This window comes from Mytilus galloprovincialis, chromosome 2 (assembly GCF_965363235.1).
Source record: "Mytilus galloprovincialis chromosome 2, xbMytGall1.hap1.1, whole genome shotgun sequence".
Classification (NCBI taxonomy): Eukaryota; Metazoa; Mollusca; class Bivalvia; order Mytilida; family Mytilidae; genus Mytilus; species Mytilus galloprovincialis.
Window position 1 is genome coordinate 42,851,898 of NC_134839.1, and position 24,743 is coordinate 42,876,640.

Here is a 24,743-nt window from a genome sequence, read left to right on the forward strand (position 1 = left end):
GAACTGAGAAAAATTTACCCCCCCCCCCAATTTTTTTTTCACATCCCCCTTTCCCTTTTTCCAAAACTGATCTCAATTCAAATTTCTAATGGAGTTTGCAACAATAACTACTCATTTAAATACATCATAAAATATTAAAATGTAAAATAAAGTGCTTGTTATCACTGAATGGTAAAGATTGTTTTAATTTATCAGTTGGTAGTAAAAGTGAATATACATTGTATATTGTATAAAACAATGATTTAAGTTGATTCAACTATTATTCTGGACAAAGAAAGATAACTCCGATTGAAATTGCAATTAGATATTTCTTGCTATTGCGCAATACTGTGCAATTGAAAATATTTGCTATTGCACAATACTGTGCAATTGAAGATTTCTTGCTATTGCGCAATACTGTGCAATTGAAAATTTCTTGCTATTGCACAATACTGTGTTATTGAAGATTTCTTGCTATTGCTGAATACTGTGTGCAATTGAAAATTTCTTGCTATTGCACAATACTTAATATAATAATTTTGGATCCTGATTTAATTGAACCAACTTGACAACTGGGCCCATAATCAAAAATCTAAGTACATGTTTAATTTTAGCATATACCAAAAAAGCCCAAGAATTCAATTTTTGTTAAAATCAAACTTAGTTTAATTTTGGACCCTTTGGACTTTAATGTAGACCAATTTGAAAACGGGACCAAAATTAAGAATCTACATACACAGTTAGATTTGGCATATCAAAGAACCCCAATTATTCAATTTTTGATGAAATCAAACAAAGTTTAATTTTGGACCCCGATTTAGACCAACTTGAAAACTGGGCCAATAATCAAAAATCTGAATACATTTTTAGATTCAGCATATCAAAGAACCCCAAGGATTCAATTTTTGTTAAAATCAAACTAAGTTTAATTTTGGACCCTTTGGACCTTAATGTAGACCAAGTTGAAAACGGGACCAAAAATTAAGAATCTACATACACAGTTAGATTCGGCATATCAAAGAACCCCAATTATTCAATTTTAGATGAAATTAAAGTTCAATTTTGGACCCTTTGGGCCCCTTATTCCTAAACTGTTGGGACCAAAACTCCCAAAAATCAGACCCAACCTTCCTTTTATAGTCATAAACCTTGTGTTTAAATTTCATAGATTTCTATTTACTTATACTAAAGTTATTGTGCGAAAACCAAGAATAATGCTTATTTGGGCCCTTTTTGGCCCCTAATTCCTAAACTGTTGGAACCAAAACTCCCAAAATCAATCCCAACCTTCCTTTTGTGGTCATAAACCTTGTGTCAAAATTTCATAGATTTCTATTTACTTAAACTGAAGTTATAGTGCGAAAACCAAGAAAATGCTTATTTGGGCCCTTTTTGGCCCCTTATTCCTAAAATGTTTGGATCAAAACTCCCAAAATCAATCCCAAACTTCCTTTTGTGGTCATAAACCTTGTGTTAAAATTTCATAGATTTCTATTCACTTTTACTAAAGTTAGAGTGCGAAAACTAAAAGTATTCGGATGACGACGACGGCGGCGACGACGCCAACGTCATACCAATATACGGCCAAAAAATTTTCAATTTTTGCGGTCGTATAAAAATTGCCCAATTTCTTGGTCTTCAAATAAATTCAGACGAGTTGTTAATAGTACTCTAGCTGCAGAAGCTTTATCACTTGTTGAAGGACTAGATGCTTGCTATTTTCTAAGGAGCATTTTTCAAAAGATGATAAAATTAAATGCAGGAGAATCTATTCCAATCAAGTGTTTCACAGACAACAAATCTCTGTGTCAAAACATTCACTCAACAAAACTTATTTCTGATAAACGGTTGTTTTAAGATTTAGCTAGCATCAAAGAAAGTGTTAGTCTTTGTGACATTACAGTCACATGGATTAAAACCAGCAGCCAGATTACGGATTGTTTAACTAAAGCAGGAGTGATCTTCATCCCTTGATCAAAGTTCTCTGTACTGGGAAAGGACCATGAAATTGAAACCGAACATTCAAATTGACAATGTAAAAAATTTAGACATTTGTTTTGATTTTCTTAAATATTTTAATTCTCGCATGGAATAGACCATTAACATTTCAAGTTTTGCCAACAGACAATTAACTTTTAGTTTAAAGAAAGACGCGGGAATGTTTTATATCTGTATATTATGTAATGTTTACTCTTAATTCCACGGGAGCTGGAGTTATAATATATTACCAACCAACCAAGTTTTACATAGAATAGGTTTCTGACACAGAATGAATGTGGTCTAAGAACTAAAAAAAAAATAAAATTGGACATTTACCTATTATGGTCCAATATCCAAAATCTAAATACATGGTTAGATTCAGCATATCAAAGAACCACAAGTATTCAATTTTTGGTGAAATCAAATAAAGTTCAATTTTGGACCCTTTAGAACTCAATGTGGACCAATTTGATAAAGAGGCCCAAATATCACAAATTTAAGACATGGTTAGATTCAGCATATCAAAGAACCCCATATATTCAATTTTTGTTGAAATCAAACAAAGTTTAATTTTGGACCCTTTGGACCTTAATGTAGACCAATTTTAAAACAGGACAAACAAGAATGTGTCCAAAGTACACAGATGCCCAATGGCACTATCATTTTCCATGTTCAGTGGACCGTGAAATTGGGGTGAAAATTCTAATTTGGCTTTAAAATTAGAAAGATCATATCATAAGGAACATGTGTACTAAGTTTCAAGTTGATTGGACTTCAGTTTCATCAAAAACTACCTTGACCAAAAACTTTAACCTGAAGCGGGACAGACGGACGAAAGAACGAACAGAGAGACAAACAGACCAGAAAACATAATGCCCCTCTACTATCGTAAGTGGGGCATAACAATTAACCAGATGCTCCGCAGGGCGTAGCTTTATACGACCGCAGAGGTTGAACCCTGAACGGTTGGGGCAAGTATGGACACAACATTCAAGCTGGATTCAGCTCTAAATTTGGATTGTGATTAAATAGTTGACACAGCATAGGTTTCTGACACAGAATGAATGTGTTCTAATGAACTTAAAATTTTTGTTTTCTCTTAGAGCAATTCACTATGCTGTTGAATATTAATCCTCTCAAAACAAGAATGTGTCCTCAGTACACGAATGCCCCACTCGCACTATCATTTTCCATGTTCAGTGGACCGTGAAATTGGGGTAAAAACTCTAATTTGGCATTAAAATTAGAAAGATCATATCATAGGGGACATGTGTACTAAGTTTGAAGTCGATTGGACTTAAACTTCATCAAAAACTACCTTGACCAAAAACTTTAACCTGAAGCGGGACAGACGGACGGAAGGACGGACAGACGAACGAACGGACAGACGGACAGACGGACGGACGCACAGACCAGAAAACATAATGCCCCTCTACTATCATAGGTGGGGCATAAAAATGTTTGAAGAAATTTTCTTTTTTATTTATGAAATTTCAAATGAGAAAAATTGAACCCAATTTTTTTAATCACATCCCCCTTTCCCTTATTCCAAAACTAATCTCAATTAAAATTTCTAATGGAGTTTGCAACAATAACTACTCATTTAAATACATCATAAAATATTAAGATGTAAAAAAAACTGCTTGTTATCACTGAATGTTATTTATTATAATTTATCAGTTGGTAGTAAAAAGTGAATATACATTGTATATTGTATATAACAAAGATTTAAGTTGATTCTGGACAAAGAAAGATAACTCCAATTAAAAAAAAATCTTGCTATTGCACAATATTTTGCAATTAGATATTTCTTGCTTACTATTCTGGACAAAGAAAGATAACTCTAATTAAAAAAAAATTTGCTATTTCACAATATTGTGCAATTAGATATTTCTTGCCATTGCGCAATACTGTGCAATTGAAAAGACTTGCTATTGCACAACACTTAATATAATAATTTTAGATCCTGATTTGGACCAACTTGAAAACTGGGCCCATAATAAAAAATCTAAGTACATTTTTGGATTCAGCATATCAAAGAACCCCAAGATTTCAATTTTTGTTGAAATCAGACTAAGTTTAATTTTGGACCCTTTGGACTTTAGTGTAGACCAATTTGAAAACAGGACCAAAAATGAAGAATCTACATACACAGTTAGATTTGGTATATCAAAGAACCCCATTTATTCAATTTTTGATGAAATCAAACAAAGTTTAATTTTGGACCCCGATTTGGACCAACTTGAAAACTGGGCCAATAATCAAGAATCTAAGTACATTTTTAGATTTAGCATATCAAAGAACCTAACTGATTCATTTTTTGTCAAAATCAAACTAAGTTTAATTTTGGACCCTTTGGACCTTAATGTAGACCAATTTGAAAACGGGACCAAAAGTTAAGAATCTACATACACAGTCATGACAGTTAGATTCGGCATATCAAAGAACCCCAATTATTCAATTTTGATGAAATCAAACAAAGTTTAATTTTGGACCCTTTGGGCCACTTATTCTGTTGGGACCAAAACTCCCAAAATCAATACCAACCTTCCTTTTATGGTCATAAACCTTGTGTTTAAATTTCATAGATTTCTATTTACTTATACTAACGTTATGGTGCGAAAACCAAGAAAAATGCTTATTTGGGTCCCTTTTTGGCCCCTAATTCCTAAACTGTTGGGACCTAAACTCCCAAAATCAATACCAACCTTCCTTTTGTAGTCATTAACATTGTGTTTAAATTTCATTGATTTCTATTTACTTAAACTAAAGTTATTGTGCGAAAACCAAGAATAATGCTTATTTTGGCCCTTTTTTGGCCCCTAATTCCTAAACTGTTGAAACCTAAACTCCCAAAATCAATCCCAACCGTTCTTTTGTGGTCATAAACCTTGTGTCAAAATTTCATAGATTTCTATTAACTTAAACTAAATTTATAGTGCGAAAACCAAGAAAATGCTTATTTGGGCCCTTTTTGGCCCCTAATTCCTAAAATGTTGGGACCAAAACTCCCAAAATCAATACCAACCTTCCTTTTGTGGTCATAAACCTTGTGTTAAAATTTCATAGATTTCCATTCACTTTTACTAAAGTTAGAGTGCGAAAACTAAAAGTATTCGGACGCCGGACGACGACGACGACGACGACGACGACGACAACGACGACGCCGACGCCAACGTGATAGCAATATACGACGAAAAATTTTTCAAATTTTGCGGTCGTATAAAAATCTAAATACAAGGTTAGATTCGGCATATCAAAGAACCCCAATAATTCAATTTTTAATGAAATCAAACAAAGTTTTATTTTGGACCCTTTTGGCCCCTAACTCCTTAACTGTTGGGACCAAAACTCCTTAAATCAATCCCAACCTTCCTTGTGTTCATAAACCTTGTGTTTAAATTTCATAGATTTCTATTTACTTATACACTATACACCTATATACTACTACTAATAATAATAATAATTTTTTATTTAAAGAGGGTTACACAGTTAGCTGTAAAGCTAATCTTCCCTGAGGCCCTCATAAAATACAATGAAATATAACAAACAATTACAAAATATCAAACAGACACACATACATGAATAATGAAATAAAAAATTGTTATGAAATATACAATTTTCAAAACAGGTAAAAGTTACAAATTCATATATGACATGTATAGTATTGGCATCAACAATATCATAAGTTTGAGTAAGTGTGTGAAAATTATTATGCATATAAAAAACGCACAGCTTCTTAATGTTCCATCAACTTAAGTTATTTTTTAAATCTTTTTTGAATGAGCTTGTACTTGAGGTTGATTTTTTCAGGGATATTGGTAAGTTATTCCATAAAATAGATCCTGAATATATAAAAGATTTCTTATAAAGCTCTGTTTTGGCTTTTGGAAGTTGTAAATTTTTGCAAGAGGCATTTCTCAAACAATATTGGTTTATTTCTGGCATTTCTTTAAACTTTTCAGTGAGATATACAGGGGCTTCATTCTTAAGGCATTTATGCATCAAAACTGATTTGTGGTATGAGATTCTGTTCTCTACTGTCATCCATCCAAGCTGTTTAAACAGTGGAGCTGATGATGAAAGTGGATCAGCATCTAAAATAAGTCTTGCAGCCCTTTTTTGCAATTTTATTATTCTGACTAGCTCATTTTTAGCACAACCACTCCAAATAATACAACAATAATCTATCAGTGGGAGAATATAACCATTATAAAATAATTTTCTTAGATCAATATTTAGAAATTTCTTGATTTTAGAGAGTAAAAAAATTCTTGATGAAATTGATGAACATAAGTAATTAATATGGCCTGTCCAGGACAGATTAGAGTCAATTCTAACACCTAAAAGTTTTTCAATTGATGATTTTTGAAGAATATTATTCTCAATAGTTAGAACTGGATCTGCTTGATTTAAACGCAGCCTTTGTCTTGTACCTATAACCATACATTTCGTCTTATCTGAATTTATGAACATGCTATTTTCATGACACCATTTTTCAACACGTTGGAGATCATCTTGTACTTTTAATTGCATGTCACCAATAGTCTTTCCTGATGTATGCATAGTTGTGTCATCAGCATACAAGTCTGTATGGCAGTTTTTGATGTGTAATGGAAGGTCATTTATGAACAAAACAAACAAAATGGGACCAAGTATTGAGCCCTGTGGAACACCAAAATTTATAAACTTTTTATTAGAAAACTGATTATTTATATGGACTTGCTGTGTTCTTTCACTCAAATATGATTTTAAAAAATCAACAGTATCTTCATGGAAGCCATAAATTAGAAGTTTTTTACATAGAATTTCATGATCAACAACATCAAAAGCTTTCTTAAAATCCAAGAGGACTGCCAAATTGACATTTCCATTATTTATTTCGCGTAGCCATTTATCAATAATATTAATGAGGGCAGTTTGACATGAATACTAAAGTCATTGTGCAAAAACCAAGAAAAATGCTTATTTGTGCCCCTTTTTGGCCCCTAATTCCTAAACTGTTGGGACAAAAACTCCCAAAATCAATCCCAACCTTTCTTTTGTAGTCCTAATTAAACCTTGTGTTTAAATTTCATAGATTTTGTATTTACCTATACCTAAGTTATTATCCAGAAATCATCTGTCTTCGGACAACGACTATGATGTGATACCAATATACAATTTTAATTTTTATAGGTGTATTATTAAAAACCTTTTCAACTTGAACAGCTGCTAGTTATCTGTTAAACCATACAGGTATAATACCTTCTATACATATTTTAATATTCTAGATCTGCAGTGGTCAAATACATATACATGTATATATCATAGGAAAATAAAAGTCTTTCAGCTCCTTAGAGCTTGTGTTGTATATTTTAACTGATGCCAAATCAAAATAAAGTTTTCTTAATGCCATATATTTCCAAGCTATCAGCTAGACACACTATCTGTACATGACAATTTGTTGACAACACAATATTTTTTTTTTAAATTTATATAAATGATAGCACACAGTTTTAATGGACATCTCAGCAGAAAGTGAACATTTATGATCCATTAACATTAATTTTTACCCATTTTTATATATCAAATATAATCTCAGTGAAATGTAACACTCCACTGATATATTTAACGTTACTTAAAAGAGACCTATACCATACTCCAGTGAAAAACAAGAGGCTGTCAGAGCTACAGCAAACTGGATTTATTCATATTTATTAGCGTCCTGGCATTTTTCAATATCGCAAGAACCATAACTGATGCAGGTGAAAGCAAAAATCTTCAATATCAAACTTGACCTCCATTTTGTCATCAGTAACAACATATAAAAATTTAAAAAAGCTTTGGTTGAACAGTTCATGAGTAAATGTAACAACATGACTGGTAACACAATTTTTCAATCTTTCAAGAACCATAACTCCTGAACAGAAAATTATTGAACTTGACCTCAATTTTATCATCAGTACCAACATATTTGAATTTTAAAAGCTTTGGTTGAACAGTTCTCAAGTTAATACACGGACACAACTGGAAACACAATTTTTCAATCTTTCAAGAACCATAACTCCTGAACAGTAAAAGTCAAAATTGTCATTATTGAACTTGACCTCCATTTTGTCATCAGTAAACATATTAAAATTTAAAAAGCTTTGGTTGAACAGTTCATGAGTAAATGCACGGACAGGACTGGAAACGCCATTTTTCAATATTGCAAGAACCATAACTCCAGAACCGTAAAAGTCAAAATTGACATTATTGAACTTGACCTCCATTTTGTTGTCAGTAACAACATATTAAAATTTTAAAAGCTTTGGTAGAACGGTTCATGAGTAAATGCACGGACAACATTTGGCTGCCGCAAGCACGCCATACATCCCCAAATCAATAACCGACATTTTGTCACAAAAATCCGGTTAACAATGCACACATGTAATTATTCATCAAACATCAATGAAAATTAAAGTTTGGCAATGTGAATATTATGCCCTCTTAAAATAAGTAGCTTGAGCAAACATGAACCCAAAGGTCAGCAGGAAAATATCCAAGAGTATTTTTGATTATAGTCTGGTAATCCTTTTCTAGGTTAATTGGTAAAAAAATCATTGAATAACAAGAATGTGTCCAAAGTACACGGATGCCCCACTCGCACTATCATTTTCCATGTTTTATGGACTTTGAAATTGGGTAAATATCTAATTTGGCATTAAAATTAGAAAGATTATACTATAGGGAACATGTGTACTAAGTTTCAAGTTGATTGGAATTCAATTTCATCAAAAACTACCTTGACCAAAAACTTTAACCTGAAGCGGTATGAACGAACGAACGGACGGACGAACGAACGAACGGAGCCACAGACCAGAAAACATAATGCCCCTCTACTATCGTAGGTGGGGCATAAAAATCATTTTTAAAGTTTAAACCTACCATTCAATTTATTTCTTTCAACAAATTTAGCCCCAATCTCTATGTGACAGCTTGGACATGTAACTGTGCCATTGTGACTGTCTCTGACAAGGAGATGTGTTGATCTGACAAGTAAATATGAAGTACCCACAAAACACTCTCCTGACTTTGGTATAAGAGATAACGATTTATAATCTGTATCATCATTTCCATGCTTATGACAAAACCACATGTCAACACTGGAAGACCAATTTTCTGAAGGTAATGGCAGGACTCTTTTGTAAAAGCTGAAAAATAGTTTCACCATTGTTTTATTGTTGTTGTAGGTCATACAGATGTAGAAAGTAAAGTCCATATGAACTGTATGATCTAGCTCTTATGTAGTGTTATCTAAAAAAAAAAATTTTTTAATCTCATTGTTTGTATTGTATTCTGAAAAAATTATTGACATGATTGATGTTGTATGTTTAATTTATGCGCATTTTGGGTCCCATAATTGGAAATAAAAAATCTTTTTCTTCCTTTATAAGAGTTACTGATGTGATGTTATCCAGAAAATGCCTTTGAAACTCAGCAAATCTTTATCAGGTCGGGACCACTACCTTATATGGAAATGCATAAATTAGCATACTTATGTTCTCGCACATGTAATTGTTTATTTACATGTGACGCAATTTATTTTTACCTAGGTTTTTGACCAATCCACTAAATGAGTCACAATGCATGATGGACTACTACATGTTTACAATCAACCAAGAACACGTGTTATTTACTGAAATACAACACATTTTTTCGTGCAATGCGGGATTCACAATTTCGCTTAGTTTTTCATTTTGTGTATCCTTATTTATAGTTCGTGATATAAAGCATTACTTCCATGCTCAGATTAACGAAGAGTTCTTTCTATGCGAAGAAAAAGGGGTTTGAATTATCCGATATATAGCTATTAACATGTTTGATGATGGCACAGAGATTTCATGTATTTGTCCACCAGAGGCAACGAAACAACAGCGAAAAAACACAATTACCCATGAGACAAACTTACTGGTGTAAAGTAAGCCGTCGATAACAGTCGGTGCTGATATTCAAGAGTACAGCAATGTTCGTATAGATAATTAAAGGCAAATGTGGGATCCTTGAATTTTGTGTTCGTAAAAAAGGCGAAGAAATATTTACATACATGGCAGTGTTAACAAAATCTATAAGTATTTTTGTTGGTCACATGTTAGTATATGGGACTTCCAAACTGTTCCCTTTTTTTCGAAGGTAGTGAATTCAGCAACTGTAGTTTCAGTTTGTTCGTTTTTTAACGGGCTCGGACATTTGCCAAACTGAATAAAATCATTTCAGCTGATTTCTTAAACCTGCAAAGTAAAACTTTGGTTTGCTTGCTTGCTTTGTTTGTATAGTTGTTTATACAAGCTTTGAAAATAAGATTGACAACTTTAAACAATATATATATATAGGCATAGTTTTACTTGTATATTTTATATTTTGTACAATATACAAACAAAGCAAGCAAGCTAACCAAAGTTTTGCTCCACATGCATTAGGAAATAAGCTGTAATGATTTTATCCATATGTGTATGTGCGACAAGGTGGAAAATTTGATATGTTTTGTGAAAATTGCAGCGTTGGATCTATAACAAAAAAGAAGATGTGGTATGATTGCCAATGAGACAGCTGTCCACAAGAGACCAAAATGACACAGCAATTAACATTTATAGATCACCGTACGGCCTTTAACAATGAGCAAAGCCCATACCGCATAGTCAGCTATAAAAGTCCCCGATATGACAATGTAAAACAATTCAAACGAGAAAACTAACGGCCTTAATTATATAAAAAAAAAAAATGAACGAAAAACAAATATGAAACACATAAACAAACGACAACCACTGAAATACAGGCTCCTATACAATATATTTTTTTTTATGGGATAGATTTCTTGTCCTTTTATATATTTAATTGGGCCGTTTTTTTTGTTTTGTTTTTTTTGGATTGTTTTACACAAGTAATTTTTGGGTCATTAATAGCTTACTTTTCAGCATTGGACCTGTGACTGCTTACTTTACTAAATTATGTCTTTGTTGGAAAGATGTCTCATTTGGCACTCATACCTCAACTTCTTATTTCTATATACAAAGCACGTTTTAGAAAAAAAATAATTGGTAATATGGCACCCACTATGATCCAGAGACTTTTAATATGGAGATATTTTACATATGTCAACAGGACAGCAGCCGAACGATAAAAAAACCCTCTGAGGTATGTTTTGTGATAAAATTAGCAACAAACGGATACTCGATGGATGAAACTATAAAAAATGTATTGAGCTATATACCGTACCCGCTCAGTGGTGGATCCAGGGGGCGGGGGTTCCGGGGGATAGACCCCCTTTTTTTAATTTGGACGATCAGTGCATTTGGATGGGGACATGTAGTTGGAACCCCCTCCCCTTTTGTCCAGGGTTAGGACCCCCTTTTTAAAATGGCTGGACCCGCCCCTGCCGCTTTCAAAACACTTTTTTTTAGCATACTGAGTATTATGATGTTCTTACTATTAGTTCAGGTCCTGATAAAAATAAATACACATTCAGTACAGAAAGAAGTGTTTTAATGAAAGTTTCGTGTTTTTCTAGGCAGAAATGATTTTGCAATGACATTATACAGGTTTAAAAGAGCTCAAATGATTTTCTTACTGGACAGTGGTCACTTCATTGGATATTTCACTGTGTCATGTCGTGAAATTAATGCAGGTTCAATTCATAACAATGCACAAAACCGGTTCAACTACTTTTTTGCAAGGCGAAAAAGAAAGTCAAATCGTGAAGCCAATAAACAATATTTTTTTAATCTGAGCATGCAAATTGAAGATTACGTTATATATTTTACATTAAATATATTTGCAGAATAAAAACTTTGGTAATGAGAGTCCCAGACAATATATTAATTGACTGTTTTCCCATTAATTCCACGTGTTTTAAGTAGTAGTTTACTCGTAGTAGCCCACAATGCATTGTAGTTCATTGAGTCGATTGGTCAGTTTTTCAAGGCCATATTGGCCTTGTGTTTTGGAAATTACTATGCAAATATATTCTGACGTCAGAAAATCTAGAGTTCTCGACCTGTTTATGTTAAGGTAAAATGTGATATTTCAAAAGCCGCATTTTGAAATCATATTGCTGTAAGGCAGTGGTAATTATAGGTTTCATAACGAGTTAGAATGGGATATTGCTTGATATCAACTCAAGTTTTTTAATTTCAATATAATAATAAACGAGCCTGAGGCGAGTTTATTATTACTACATTTTGTATTTAAAACAAATAACAAGAGTTAAACCTGTTTCTCTTATGGTCAACACTCTCATTGTGTTTAAATATCAATTCTGTGAATTGTTGATCTTGTCTTAAGCACATTTCAGTGTGATGTCATACGTCCTTTTCTGGTGTCAAACTTCAGCATTTTAAGACTTTTTATAGGGTTCAGAATGTAATAAAATTTGACAAAAAGAAAATTGTCAGGTGAAAAGTGTGAGTATTTTATATATTAATGTGGATTCATTATTATTCGTTGGATACCAATTTTCGTGGCTTTTGTGGGTACTGTTGAACCACGAAATTAAATGTTCAACGAATAACAAATTTTCTATAGGCTTGTATACAGACTTCAGCAAAACCTCGAAATTAAATATCCACGATCTTGCAAGTTTTCTCTAATCCACGAAAATTGGTACCCACGAAAATAAATGAATCCACAGTATTGATAAAATTGCATATTGTAACGAGCTCGCCTTTCGCTTCAATGTTGGGTTCAGTGCATTAAGTGTCTCAGTTGCGAGCATGAACCAATATAGTTAGTATGGCTAGATAACTCAAGATTTTCTTAGGATAAATGATTTTATTAGCGGTCGGATAGTATCGACAGCTTTAATTATAGCAACAAAAAGTCTTGATATAAAATGACAATAACAACTGGTCAGTTTTAACCACAATTCTTGGTATAGTTTTAACCACGATTCTTGGTATAGTTTTAACCACGATTCTTGGTAAAGTTTAACCTCAGTTATTGGTATAGTAAAACCACAGTTCCTGGTTATCGTTAACCACAATAATTGGGTATCTTTAACCACAATTATGGGTTGTAACCAATGTCTACTAATTAATTATAACTTAATTATAATTTCCATGGCTGCCTTCACCAGGGGTTCATAACTTTCTGTGTATATCGACAGACTGAACACCCAAGTGTAATTTCAGAAGCCTTTTATAGTAGAACTGACCAGTCACATGATATCATACAGTCAGGATTCTACTTCGTCAAAATTATCTCCCCATTACGCCAGTTCATTTTCACAATCGTAGAAATGGAAGCCATTGTAGGGATGACGCGCTGCCAATTTTGCTCTCGGAAATCGATAAATTTATCCACATTGCACCATTACGATCCTTATATGTCAGTTGTATTTTAAAAGACAAATGTATCAACTAGATAATGAGCATCAGTTAATGATCTTGTCTGCATTGATTCAACTTAAAACTATTGTCTGATTGGTTGTCAGGTTGAATTTTCGAAAATTCATAAACATTTTAAAAAATTCTAATTAAATAATTCGTGGAAGGGCAGACTAGATTTTTTTAGTGGTTGAAGACTATAAACCCTAGTTTTCACACACAAAAAATTATAATTTTTCGAAGATATGCATTTTCATCATCCAACTTGAAAGACTGTCGTCAAGTATTTTCAGTATAAAATAGCTATTCGAACACACCTTCTCTGTTTTTGTGATTCATTAGATAGGTATTTCACTTGACCCATATATTTCATCTTTTAGTACTGTGATTTTTTTATGTTATAAAGTCAACCTGTAGCTTTGATATATAAAAATGATAGAATCTGAAGCGAGATGATGTATGAAATATTCTTGTTTGTACGATATCAAGACAAAATATTCAACTCAAACACACCCTAACATAAAAAGGTGCACTCGATTTCCTCTTTTTCGATACAATTGTTACCCATTTTTGGAATTTTTTCTTGAGTCACATAATGGAAGGGCAGACACGATTACTGGACTAATAGATTGATATGTTTTACGTCTGTGGTAATTTTTTAAAAATTTCAGAGGCTATGCATTTTCTACATCCAACTTGAAAGATACCCATGTCGTCAACTTGATATATAATTGTTCTGCTTAACTATGTACTAAATAAATTGAAAACTTATGCAAATGGTGTTTTTAAAATAAAACACTTCTTTATTTAGAAGAAAATGGTAATTTTGTTTGTTTCTACTAACTTTTAAAATTTTTGTCACTATTATAGTAAACATTACTGTAAGCATTTATCGCCTTCTCTAACAAAGAGCTTCGATTCTTTTGTTCTATTTCAACCGGGTTTCCGACTGATAATAACACTCATACAAGGTAAAACAGCAACACAAAGTCAATCATGTGTAACAAATGTAAACCTGTTTACTGCAGATAAACAGGTAAATGAGAATAATTATTTACATTCATACACAATCTAGTAAAACAACAATATAACATGAATAAGTTAATTGGTAGGACGTAACAATATGTTGGTTGCCTGATGGACAAAATGCACACCGTCATAACCTTTGAAAGTAATCAATGACCTAACTAATAGAAAATGGAAATGCTGTAATATCATCTTATAACGCAATTATAATTCAAAGTCGTATTATATTATTATCTAGTGGCGGATCCAGGGGGGGGGGGGGGGTTCCGGGGGTGCGCACCCCCCCTTTATTTTTGCCGATCAATGCATTTGTATCGGGACATATGTTTTGCACCCCCCCTTTGCCCTGGGTTAGCACCCCCCCTTTCGAAAATTCCTGCATCCGCCCCTGATGTACGGATTTCGACTCTCACCATTTTTTCTCTTATTTTACACGTGCTTTTCAAACATCCAGTTTAAACATAAACAAGTTTTTTGTGTGATTTAGAATGAATGAAAAACATGGAAATCGATGTATAGGTCGATGTTTTAAGAATGGCCGGTCTCACTAATTAGCGACAACAAGAATTTTAGCGACAACAAGCGTCAACAAGCGACAAGAAGCGACAACAAGACCACCATGTACAAAATGTATAAATATTATGTTAGATAGGAATGTACATATTATTATATAATGACTAAAAATAATTAAAAAAAAAAAATATATATATATATATATATATGGACTAGGGACCCCAAGGTAGAACCACGTCCTCGTCGTGGGGTCTGGAAACACGCTTAAATAATAAAGATGGCAAAGCGTGGCTGAGAGTTCTACAAATAAAGCATCGAATTGACATAACATGAGTACACTTAGAGCATAGTATTAAGTAAATGAATCAAAATATTATATTCCATTATGCCTGCTCCATATATATCTCCATTCGTTTATTCATACTTTGACTTTGATGAAAACAGATACATACATAATCTTATACATATTCTTCATATTTAGAAATAAAAAAAAAAGCTCAATCTCTTTCATCTTCACAAATGTTAAATTTCTTCATCTACCAATATACTAATATAAACTTCACAATCTCTTTCTTCCTCACAAATGTTTCATTTCTTCATCTATCTATATAATAAAACATTTAAATTAGACATATCTGCTCGTATATTTAAAAAAAAACATTAAATACAAATTTCTTTAAATCTAATAAAAAAAACAAATATTTTCTTGTCGCTAAATAAGTCTTCTTGTCGCTTGTTGTCGCTAAAATAATTCTTGTTGTCGCTTCTTGACGCTTGTTGTCGCTAATTAGTGAGACCCAGAATGGCGAAACAACTCGTCCTAGAAACAAGTCGGACCGAGTAGACTGACTCAGACCATCTAACAAGACAATTGGACCGCTTCTCAGATTTACTTAGGATTAAAATATATGTAAGACATCAAGCAAAGCCATCAACTTTTGTTTGTGCATTGGGGACTATTCATGGCTTTATTTTTTGCATATTTTAGCTTTAATATTGATTCACTTATAGGGTCTTTGCATTGGAACTAAACACATTTATTTAAAAAAAAAAAACAGTTATTGGCATGACACGGGTTATGTTCTATGGTCAGCTTGTTGTCGCTTTGACACATTCCCCATTTCCTTTCTCAATTTTATGGGTATTTTGAGGAGCATAAAGAAGGGATAGGGTTCACTATAGAACCCTATGGGATTATTTTTTTTTAATTTTCACAAATTACTATTACTCAAAAACAGTAAGCAATAGACACATACCGTCTTCAGTAATGACAACTGTCAGAACAGGACAATACAATAAAGGCACTGGCTACGGTTACATGGAAATGTAACAATAATAAAAATATTATTGTTACATTGGAGACTAAATGCCGGAATGCATGGTTGGGTAAGGACCTGTTTAATTACGAATGTAACAATAATTATTGAGGCTACGGTTACATTGCATTATTGTTACATGAAAAAAAAGCAATGTACGATGGGACTAGTAATATGTACTAAATAATGAAAGTTGAGGACATTTATTACATACATTTATAACATACAATTTATTTACTGTAATTTTTTTATTTACAATGACAATTTCTACAAATCCAGTAAGTTGTTTTTAAAGTCCGACACATTTTTGATGAACGAAACTACGTCCTCCACGGATACGTGTACATACAGAAGTTCTTAGTATTTAAGTTACAGTTAGCAAACTTTGCTTTTGATTATCAATTTGCGTCAAGTTATAAAGCTGTATGAAATCATGTATGTCTTGATATTGTTTCAGTTTCGTTTAAAACGCATCCCGGGCCAAGTTTTATTTTTTTTCACCATAAACAAAATTGGTCCAAAGTATAATGACAGTAATAAGAGTAGGTGTGCAGTTAAATACTTTAAAAAAGTGAAACCATTGAACTATATTTTTCGCCTTTGACAGTCACACTCCTAATCTTGAGTAGTATCTTTAAGAACATCAAAACCATTAATACGTAGTAAAACTATTCCCATTTGAGAATTTGGATACCCAACCTAAACCATATATATTCATGTATAGGACAATATAACAAATCAAATGAAACATAAGGGGAGTCCCTGGGGTCACCACTAACCCTCCTGTTTGAGAACTTGTAAATGGATCGAGATCCCCACCCCAAACCTTATATATTCATGTATGGAACAATATAACAAATCAAATGAAATATGGGGGATGTCCCTGAAGTCATCCCACACCCTTATATTTGAGAACTTGTAGATGATCGTGATACCCACTGACTCCTAAACCCTTTTTATTCCTGTTTGTTATTTCAAAAAGATTTGAATGACAAACAGGGTCAATCTCCTAGGCGTTACATATGCATATCACTTTACTAGAGCAAACCAATATGAACTGTACTTTGCCCAATGCCAGGCGACCATGGGAATGACTAATTATGGGAGCTTTATTTTGGAAACTTTGTCATAGCATCCTGTTGCAATTATTTCTTGTTCATTACAAAATTTCATTGATGCTAAAAATGAGTCTAGGTTGATTGAATTTACTTATAATATTTTTTTGAATTATTGCATTTATGGCTCATTCTAAAGAAAACCTATAAATCTTTCAAGAAGTGTAAAGCCCTTAATGTTTGACTAACTGTTTTATAATCACCTGTCATTTTATTCCAAACTTGGTATGGTCGCGTCACATCATGGACTTAAGGGTGAAGGTGGGGGTAATCTACATTTAATATGGGCAGGTCAGTCACCTTTGATCCCTGTAGTACTAGTAGTAAACATTCGTTTAATTTGTTTTTAATAATTTTGGTACTGAAGAACACAAATTCAGTGTTCCTTCCAGGAAAGCAAGTCCATTCATACTATTACAAACTTGTTCTACGTCAACTTTTTCTACTTATATTGATATATATGCGTTGCTTTTGAAAACCTTGATAAAATATTAATTAATTTGCTTTAGTAATAATTTCATTAAATAAACAATGTACAATATAAGAATGTTTAATGTTTCTTCTTTCAAATCTAAAAAAAAAAAATGATGCAAGACTGCCACAGTTTCATATACATGTGTAGTTACGTTTGCCTTGGTTTATGGTGAACTGCCTACAGCGCTTACAGTGCTTTGATTTTAGTTCCTTGGCTTGACCATAATTTTTCTGTGTCAGAAACCTATGATGTGTCAACCATATGATCACAATCCACATTCAGAGTGGTATTAAGTTTAAATGTTTAGTGCCATACTAGTCCCATTGATTACAGTACCTGAGAAACAGATCAAACTACAAAATCTTAAAATCTTAAAAGTATTATAAGATCCTTGATGCGTGACATGTCAGAACGGGAGCAATTAAAGGATTTAATTTTAATTAGATTGACCCATTTGATAACAGGCAATAAATTCAAAAATCTGAATACACAATAAGATACAACATATCAAAGAAACCCCATAGATTTATTTTTTGTTGATATCAAACAAAGTTTTATTTTAGAACCTTCTTTATTGCCCAACTTGGAGTCTAAATATCTAATTCTAATGCAACAACGTTTGTAACATTCATTTTGATTGGATAACATCACTAATTTTCATGGCATCAATTGTCAATTGATGCTATGGAATGTCCGCGCAAGTGCAGACGACATATGACAGATTTTAAATACATATTTTAATGTTGTTTTCTGTCAGTTTCCTTAGAATGGAGATAACAATATTGTATTTTAAGCTCTGACGGCATGAATTGGTGATTTGATGGTCACAAATACCTGTTTACTGTCTCCCCTAACACATCGCCAGTAAATTTAATTTGCGACCATCAAATCACCAATTGATGCTGTCAGAGCTTAAAATACATAACAGTTATCTCCTAAATCTAAATACATATTTCAGCCTATCAAAGAACCTCATTTTCCATGTTTAATAAAATGAAACACTAAGATGCTCCCAAGAGTCTGTTTCGCTCACCTGACTCTTCTTTGGTTTTGGAAATCATGTAAAAATAGATAAAAATCATAACAGATACCCAGATAATGTTTATTCAAGATTTGGTTAAATAGTGTCTCCCTAATTTAATAAAAATTTCCTGGTGGCCATCTTGAACAGTAATTTGGTAAACAGAAATTACACTTCATCAGGGCCTCATAAGGAACATTTATGCTATGTTTGGTTTAATTCATTCAGTGGTTCTATAAAAGATGACATTTGAATTCCCCCGCTGATGGCCATCTTAGATGATGAATCAGCTTTAAAGTAACAGCACTTGGTCAGCACTTTATAAGGAACATGCATGCTATGTTTAATATCATTCCATTCAATGATTCTCTAAAAGATGACATTTGAAAGTTTTTTCTATATACTGTCTTATGTTAAACGAAGTCCCCTGTTAGCAGTCATCTTGGATGATGGATAACTTTCAAAGTAACAACACTAAGTCAGCACCTCATATGAAACAATCATGCCATGTTTGTTATCATTCCATTCATTTGTCTATAAGAAGACATTTGTATGTATTTCCCTAAGGGTCCTATGTTAAACCTGGTCCCCCTTTGGTGGCCATCTTGGATGATGGATCGGCTTCAAAGTCAGAACACTTGATCAGTTTCTCCTAAGAAACATTCTTGCTATGTTTGGTTTCATTCCATTCAGTGGTTCTCTAAAAGAAGACATTTGTATGTATCTGCTGTAGGGTCCTATGTTAAGCTAACTCCCCCGCTTGCATCCATCTTGTATGATGGATTGGCTTCAAAGTTACAACACTTGATCAGCACCTCATAAGAAACATTCATGCCATGTTTGATTTCATTCCATTCATTTGTTCTCTATAAGACAATCAAAGTAAGAACACTTGGTCAGTTTCTCCTAAGAAACATTCATGCCATGTTTGGTTTCATTCCATTCAGTGCATGGTTCTCTAAAAGAAGACATTTCTATGTATCTGTCGTAGGGTTCTATGTTAAGCTAAGTCCCCCGCTGGCATCCATCTTTGATGATGGATTGGCTTCAAAGTTACAACACTTGGTCAGCACCTCATAAGAAACATTCATGCCATGTTTGATTCCATTCCATTCATTTGTTCTCTATAAGACGATCAAAGTAAGAACACTTGGTCAGCACCTCATAATAAACATTCATGATATGTTTAATATCATTCCATTCAATGATTCTCTAAAAGATGACATTTGAATGTTTTTTCTATATACTGTCTTATGTTAAACGAAGTCCCCTGTTAGCAGTCATCTTGGATGATTGATAACTTTCAAAGTAACAACACTAAGTCAGCACCTCATATGAAACATTCATGCCATGTTTGTTATCATTCCATTCATTTGTCTATAAGAAGACATTTGTATGTATTTCCCTAAGGGTCCTATGTTAAACCTGGTCCCCCTTTGGTGGCCATCTTGGATGATGGATCGGCTTCAAAGTAAGAACACTTGATCAGTTTCTCCTAAGAAACATTCTTGCTATGTTTGGTTTCATTCCATTCAGTGGTTCTTTAAAAGAAGACATTTGTATTTATCTGCTGTAGGGTCCTATGTTAAGCTAAGTCCCCCGCTTGCATCCATCTTGTATGATGGATTGGCTTCAAAGTTACAACACTTGGTCAGCACCTCATAAGAAACATTCATGCCATGTTTGATTTCATTCCATTCATTTGTTCTCTATAAGACGATCAAAGTAAGAACACTTGGTCAGTTTCTCCTAAGAAACATTCATGCCATGTTTGGTTTCATTCCATTCAGTGCATGGTTCTCTAAAAGAAGACATTTCTATGTATCTGTCGTAGGGTTCTATGTTAAGCTAAGTCCCCCGCTGGCATCCATCTTTGATGATGGATTGGCTTCAAAGTTACAACACTTGGTCAGCACCTCATAAGAAACATTCATGCCATGTTTGATTCCATTCCATTCATTTGTTCTCTATAAGACGATCAAAGTAAGAACACTTTGTCAGCACCTCATAATAAACATTCATGATATGTTTGGTTTCATTCCATTCAATGGTTTTCTAAAAGAAGACATTTGTATGTATCTCACAAAATTAGGGTCCTATGTTAAGCTAAGTCCCCCGCTGGCGGATCACCTTCAAAGTTACAACACTTGGTCAGGACCTCATAAGGAACATTCATGATATGTTTGGTTTCATTCCATTCAGTGGTTCTCTAGAAGAAGTCCAAAATCTGAAAAGTTAACGATAACAATGGACGCCAAATGATGAGAATAGATCACTTCACACTTGGGGCAAGGTAAAAAAGTGAAATTTTATACCCCAATTTGGACTTACTTGAAAACTGGGCCCAAAACAGACAAGAGTGCACACGCTGAAATGTCTTGCTTTCTTTACTTATCATTGATATTATGTTGATAGTCCTAAATATAAAGCTTTACTACAACTATCACATAAACTTCAGAAATTTTTATAGTAACTTCTATAAATTTAAAAGCAGTTTAAGGGAGGTAATTCAAACATTACATTTGACTGCTTTAAAATAATGTATTGTACTTAAGTAATTGTCCATTAACTAGAAAACCCTTGTTTTCCCCCAAATTCCTAAACGGTTTGAGCCATAACCCCTAACCATGCCTTTGTGGTATGGAAACTTGTGGTATAATTACAGAGAGATCCATACAAGTTATTGTCTGGAAACTAGAACTAGAGGCTCTCAAGAGCATGTATCACTAACCTGACTCTACCTAGGTTTTTGAAATCATATAAAAAAGATAAAATTTGGCTACAAAGTAACAACACTTGGCCAGCACCTCATTAGGAAAGGAACATTTATGCTATGTTTGGTTTCATTCAATTCAGTGGTTCTCTAGAAGAAGACTTTTGTACGCATTTCCCATGGGGCCCTATGTTAAACTAAGACCCACCACACGCGGCCATCTTGGATGATAGATAGCTACAAAGTAACAACACTTGGTCAGCATCTCATCAGGAACATTCATGCTATGTTAAACTAAGTCCCAAACTGGTGGCCATCTTGGACATTGGATTGGCAACCAAGTAACAACACTTTGTCAGCATATCATTAGGAACATTCATGCTATGTTTGGTTTCATTCCATTCAGTGGTTCTCTAAAAGAAGTCATTTGTATTCATTTCCCGTAGGGTCCAATGTTAAAACAAGTCACCCAACTTGCGGCCATCTTGGATGTTGGATCAGCAACAAAGTAACACTTGGTTAGCATTTCATTAGGAACATTCATGCTATGTTTGACTTCATTCCATTCAATGGTTCTCTAAAAGAAGACATTTGTATGTAATTCCCATTGGGTCCTATGTTATACTAAGTACCCCACTGGTGGCGATCTTGGATGATAGATCAGCTACAAAGTAACAACACTTGGTCAGCACCTCATAAGAATATTCATGCTATGTTTTGTTTCATTCCATTCAGTGGTTCTTTAAAAGAAATCATTTGTATGCATTTCCCATAGGGTCCTATGTTAAACTAAGTCCCCCACTGGTGGCCATCTTGGATGATGGATCGGCTACAAAGTAACAACACTTAGTCAACACCTCATAAGGAACATTCATACCATGTTTGGTTTCATTCCATTCAGTGGTTCTCTAAAAGAAGTCATTCCGTATATCGTCAGATTATCGGAATTCCAATGGGGACTAACTGTGCACCACTTATTGCGGACCTGTTTTTGTATTGCTATGAATTACAATTTATGACAAAAATAAGCAAAGACCCATCGAAACAACATCTGATAAACAAATTTAATAATACTTTTAGATATTTGGATGATATTTTGGCTCTCAATAATGACGACTTCTGTATATATATTAAAGAAATTTATCCTGTTGAACTTACTTTAAATAAAGCTAATACTAACAATGACCACTGCCCTTTCCTCGATCTTGATATCTATATCACTAACGGAAAGCTGAATACTAAAATTTATGATAAAAGAGATGATTTTTCATTTCCTATAGTTAATTATCCATTTTTAGATGGTGACGTTCCCTTGTAACCATCTTACGGTGTTTATATATCTCAACTTGTACGATTCGCTCGTGTATGGAACAATGTTTTAGATTTTAACGAGAGAAATTTATGTATTACTGAAAAATTATTACACCAGGGTTTTCAATATCACAAACTAGTCAAAACATTTACTAAATTTTATCATCGGTATAAGGACATCATTCTTAAATATAGCTCAACATGCAGACTTCTTATACGTTCAGGTATTTCACATCAAACTTTTTATGGAAATATTCTTTATAAAGCACAAAGGTGTCAGTATTCACCTCAAAAACTAACAAAACCTTTGAATAGACTTATTAAGAAGGGCTATAGTTACGATACTGTTGTCAGGTCATTAAAGATTGCATATTTTGGCGTTAATATTGATTCACTTATAGGGTCTTTGCATCGGAATTAAACACATTTATTCAAAAACCAGTTGTTAGCATGACACGGGTTATGTTCTTCTCATATATGTTATGATGGTATGATACTAAACCCCTAAAGGGAAGGATTGTGCCTGATGTTCATATGATGAAATCATAATCTTTCAGTCAGTTTAATTGAAGTCTGGAGCTGGCATGTCAGTTAACTGCTAGTAGTCTGTTGTTATTTATGTATTATTGTCATTTTGTTTATTTTCTTTGGTTACATCTTCTGACATCAGACTCGGACTTCTCTTGAACTGAATTTTAATGTACGTATTGTTATACATTTACTTTTCTACATTGGCTAGAGGTATAGGGGGAGGGTTGAGATCTCACAAACATGTTTAACGTCGCCACATTTTTGCGCCTGTCCCAAGTCAGGAGCCTCTGGCCTTTGTTAGTCTTGTATTATTTTAATTTTAGTTTCTTGCGTACAATTTGGAAATTAGTATGGCGTTCATTATCACTGAACTAGTATGCATATTTTAGGGGCCAGCTGAAGGACACCTACGGGTGCGGGAATTCTCGCTACATTGAAGACCCATTGGTTGCCTTCGGCTGTTGTTTGCTCTATGGTCGGGTGGTTGTCGCTTTGACATATTCACCATTTCCTTTCTCAATTTTACTTTGATTAGGGGCCAGCTGAAGGACGCCTCCAGGTGCGGGAATTTCTCGCTACATTGAAGACCTGTTGGTGACCTTCTGCTGTTGTTTTTTCTATGGTCGGGTTGTTGTCTGTTTGGCACATTCCCCATTTCCATTCTCAATTTTATTTGTATGCATTTCCCATAGGGTCCTATGTTAAACTAAGTCCCCAGCTGGTGGCCATCTTGGATGATGGATCGGCTACAAAGTAACACCACTTAGTCAACACCTCATATAATGAACATTCATGCTGTGTTTGGTTTCATTCCATTCAGTGGTTCTCTAAAAGAAGTCATTTGTATGCATTTCCCATAGGTTCCTATGTTAAACTAAGTCCCTGGCTGGCGGCCATCTTGGATGATGGAACGGCTACAAAGTAACAACACTTAGTCAACACCTCATATAATGAACATTCATGCTGTGTTTGGTTTCATTCCATTCAGTGGTTCTCTAAAAGAAGTCATTTGTATGCATTTCCCATAGGGTCCTATCTTAAACTAAGTCCCTGGCTGGTGGCCATCTTGGATGATGGAACGGCTACAAAGTAACAACACTTGGTCAGCACCTCATAAGGAACATTCATGCCATGTTTGGTTTCATTCTATTCAGGGGTTCTCTAAAAGAAGTCATTTGTATGCATTTCCCGTAGGGTCCTATGTTGACTAAGTCCCTGGCTGGCGGAGATCTGGGATGATGGATCAGCTACAAAGTAACAACACTTGGGTAGCACCTCATAAGGAACATTCATGCCATGTTTGGTTTCATTCCATTCAGTGGTTCTCTAGAAGAAGTTCAAAATGTATAAAGTTAACGACGAGGACAACGACAGACGACAGAAGCCAAGTGATGAGAAAAGCTCACTTGACCCTTCAGGCC

General features: G+C 33.9%; 1 protein-coding gene across 4 annotated transcripts in view; it reads right to left on the bottom strand.

Moving 5' to 3' along the window:
• LOC143063638 (E3 ubiquitin-protein ligase E3D-like) overlaps window positions 1-24,743 on the bottom strand; it is a 112,504-nt gene that overhangs the window by 56,277 nt on the left and 31,484 nt on the right. For all 4 annotated transcript variants that reach the window (XM_076235889.1, XM_076235891.1, XM_076235890.1 and 1 more), the window contains exon 3: window positions 8,869-9,134. In XM_076235889.1, the coding sequence (XP_076092004.1) occupies window positions 8,869-9,134 (266 nt within the window). The remainder of the gene's footprint in view (window positions 1-8,868; window positions 9,135-24,743) is intronic.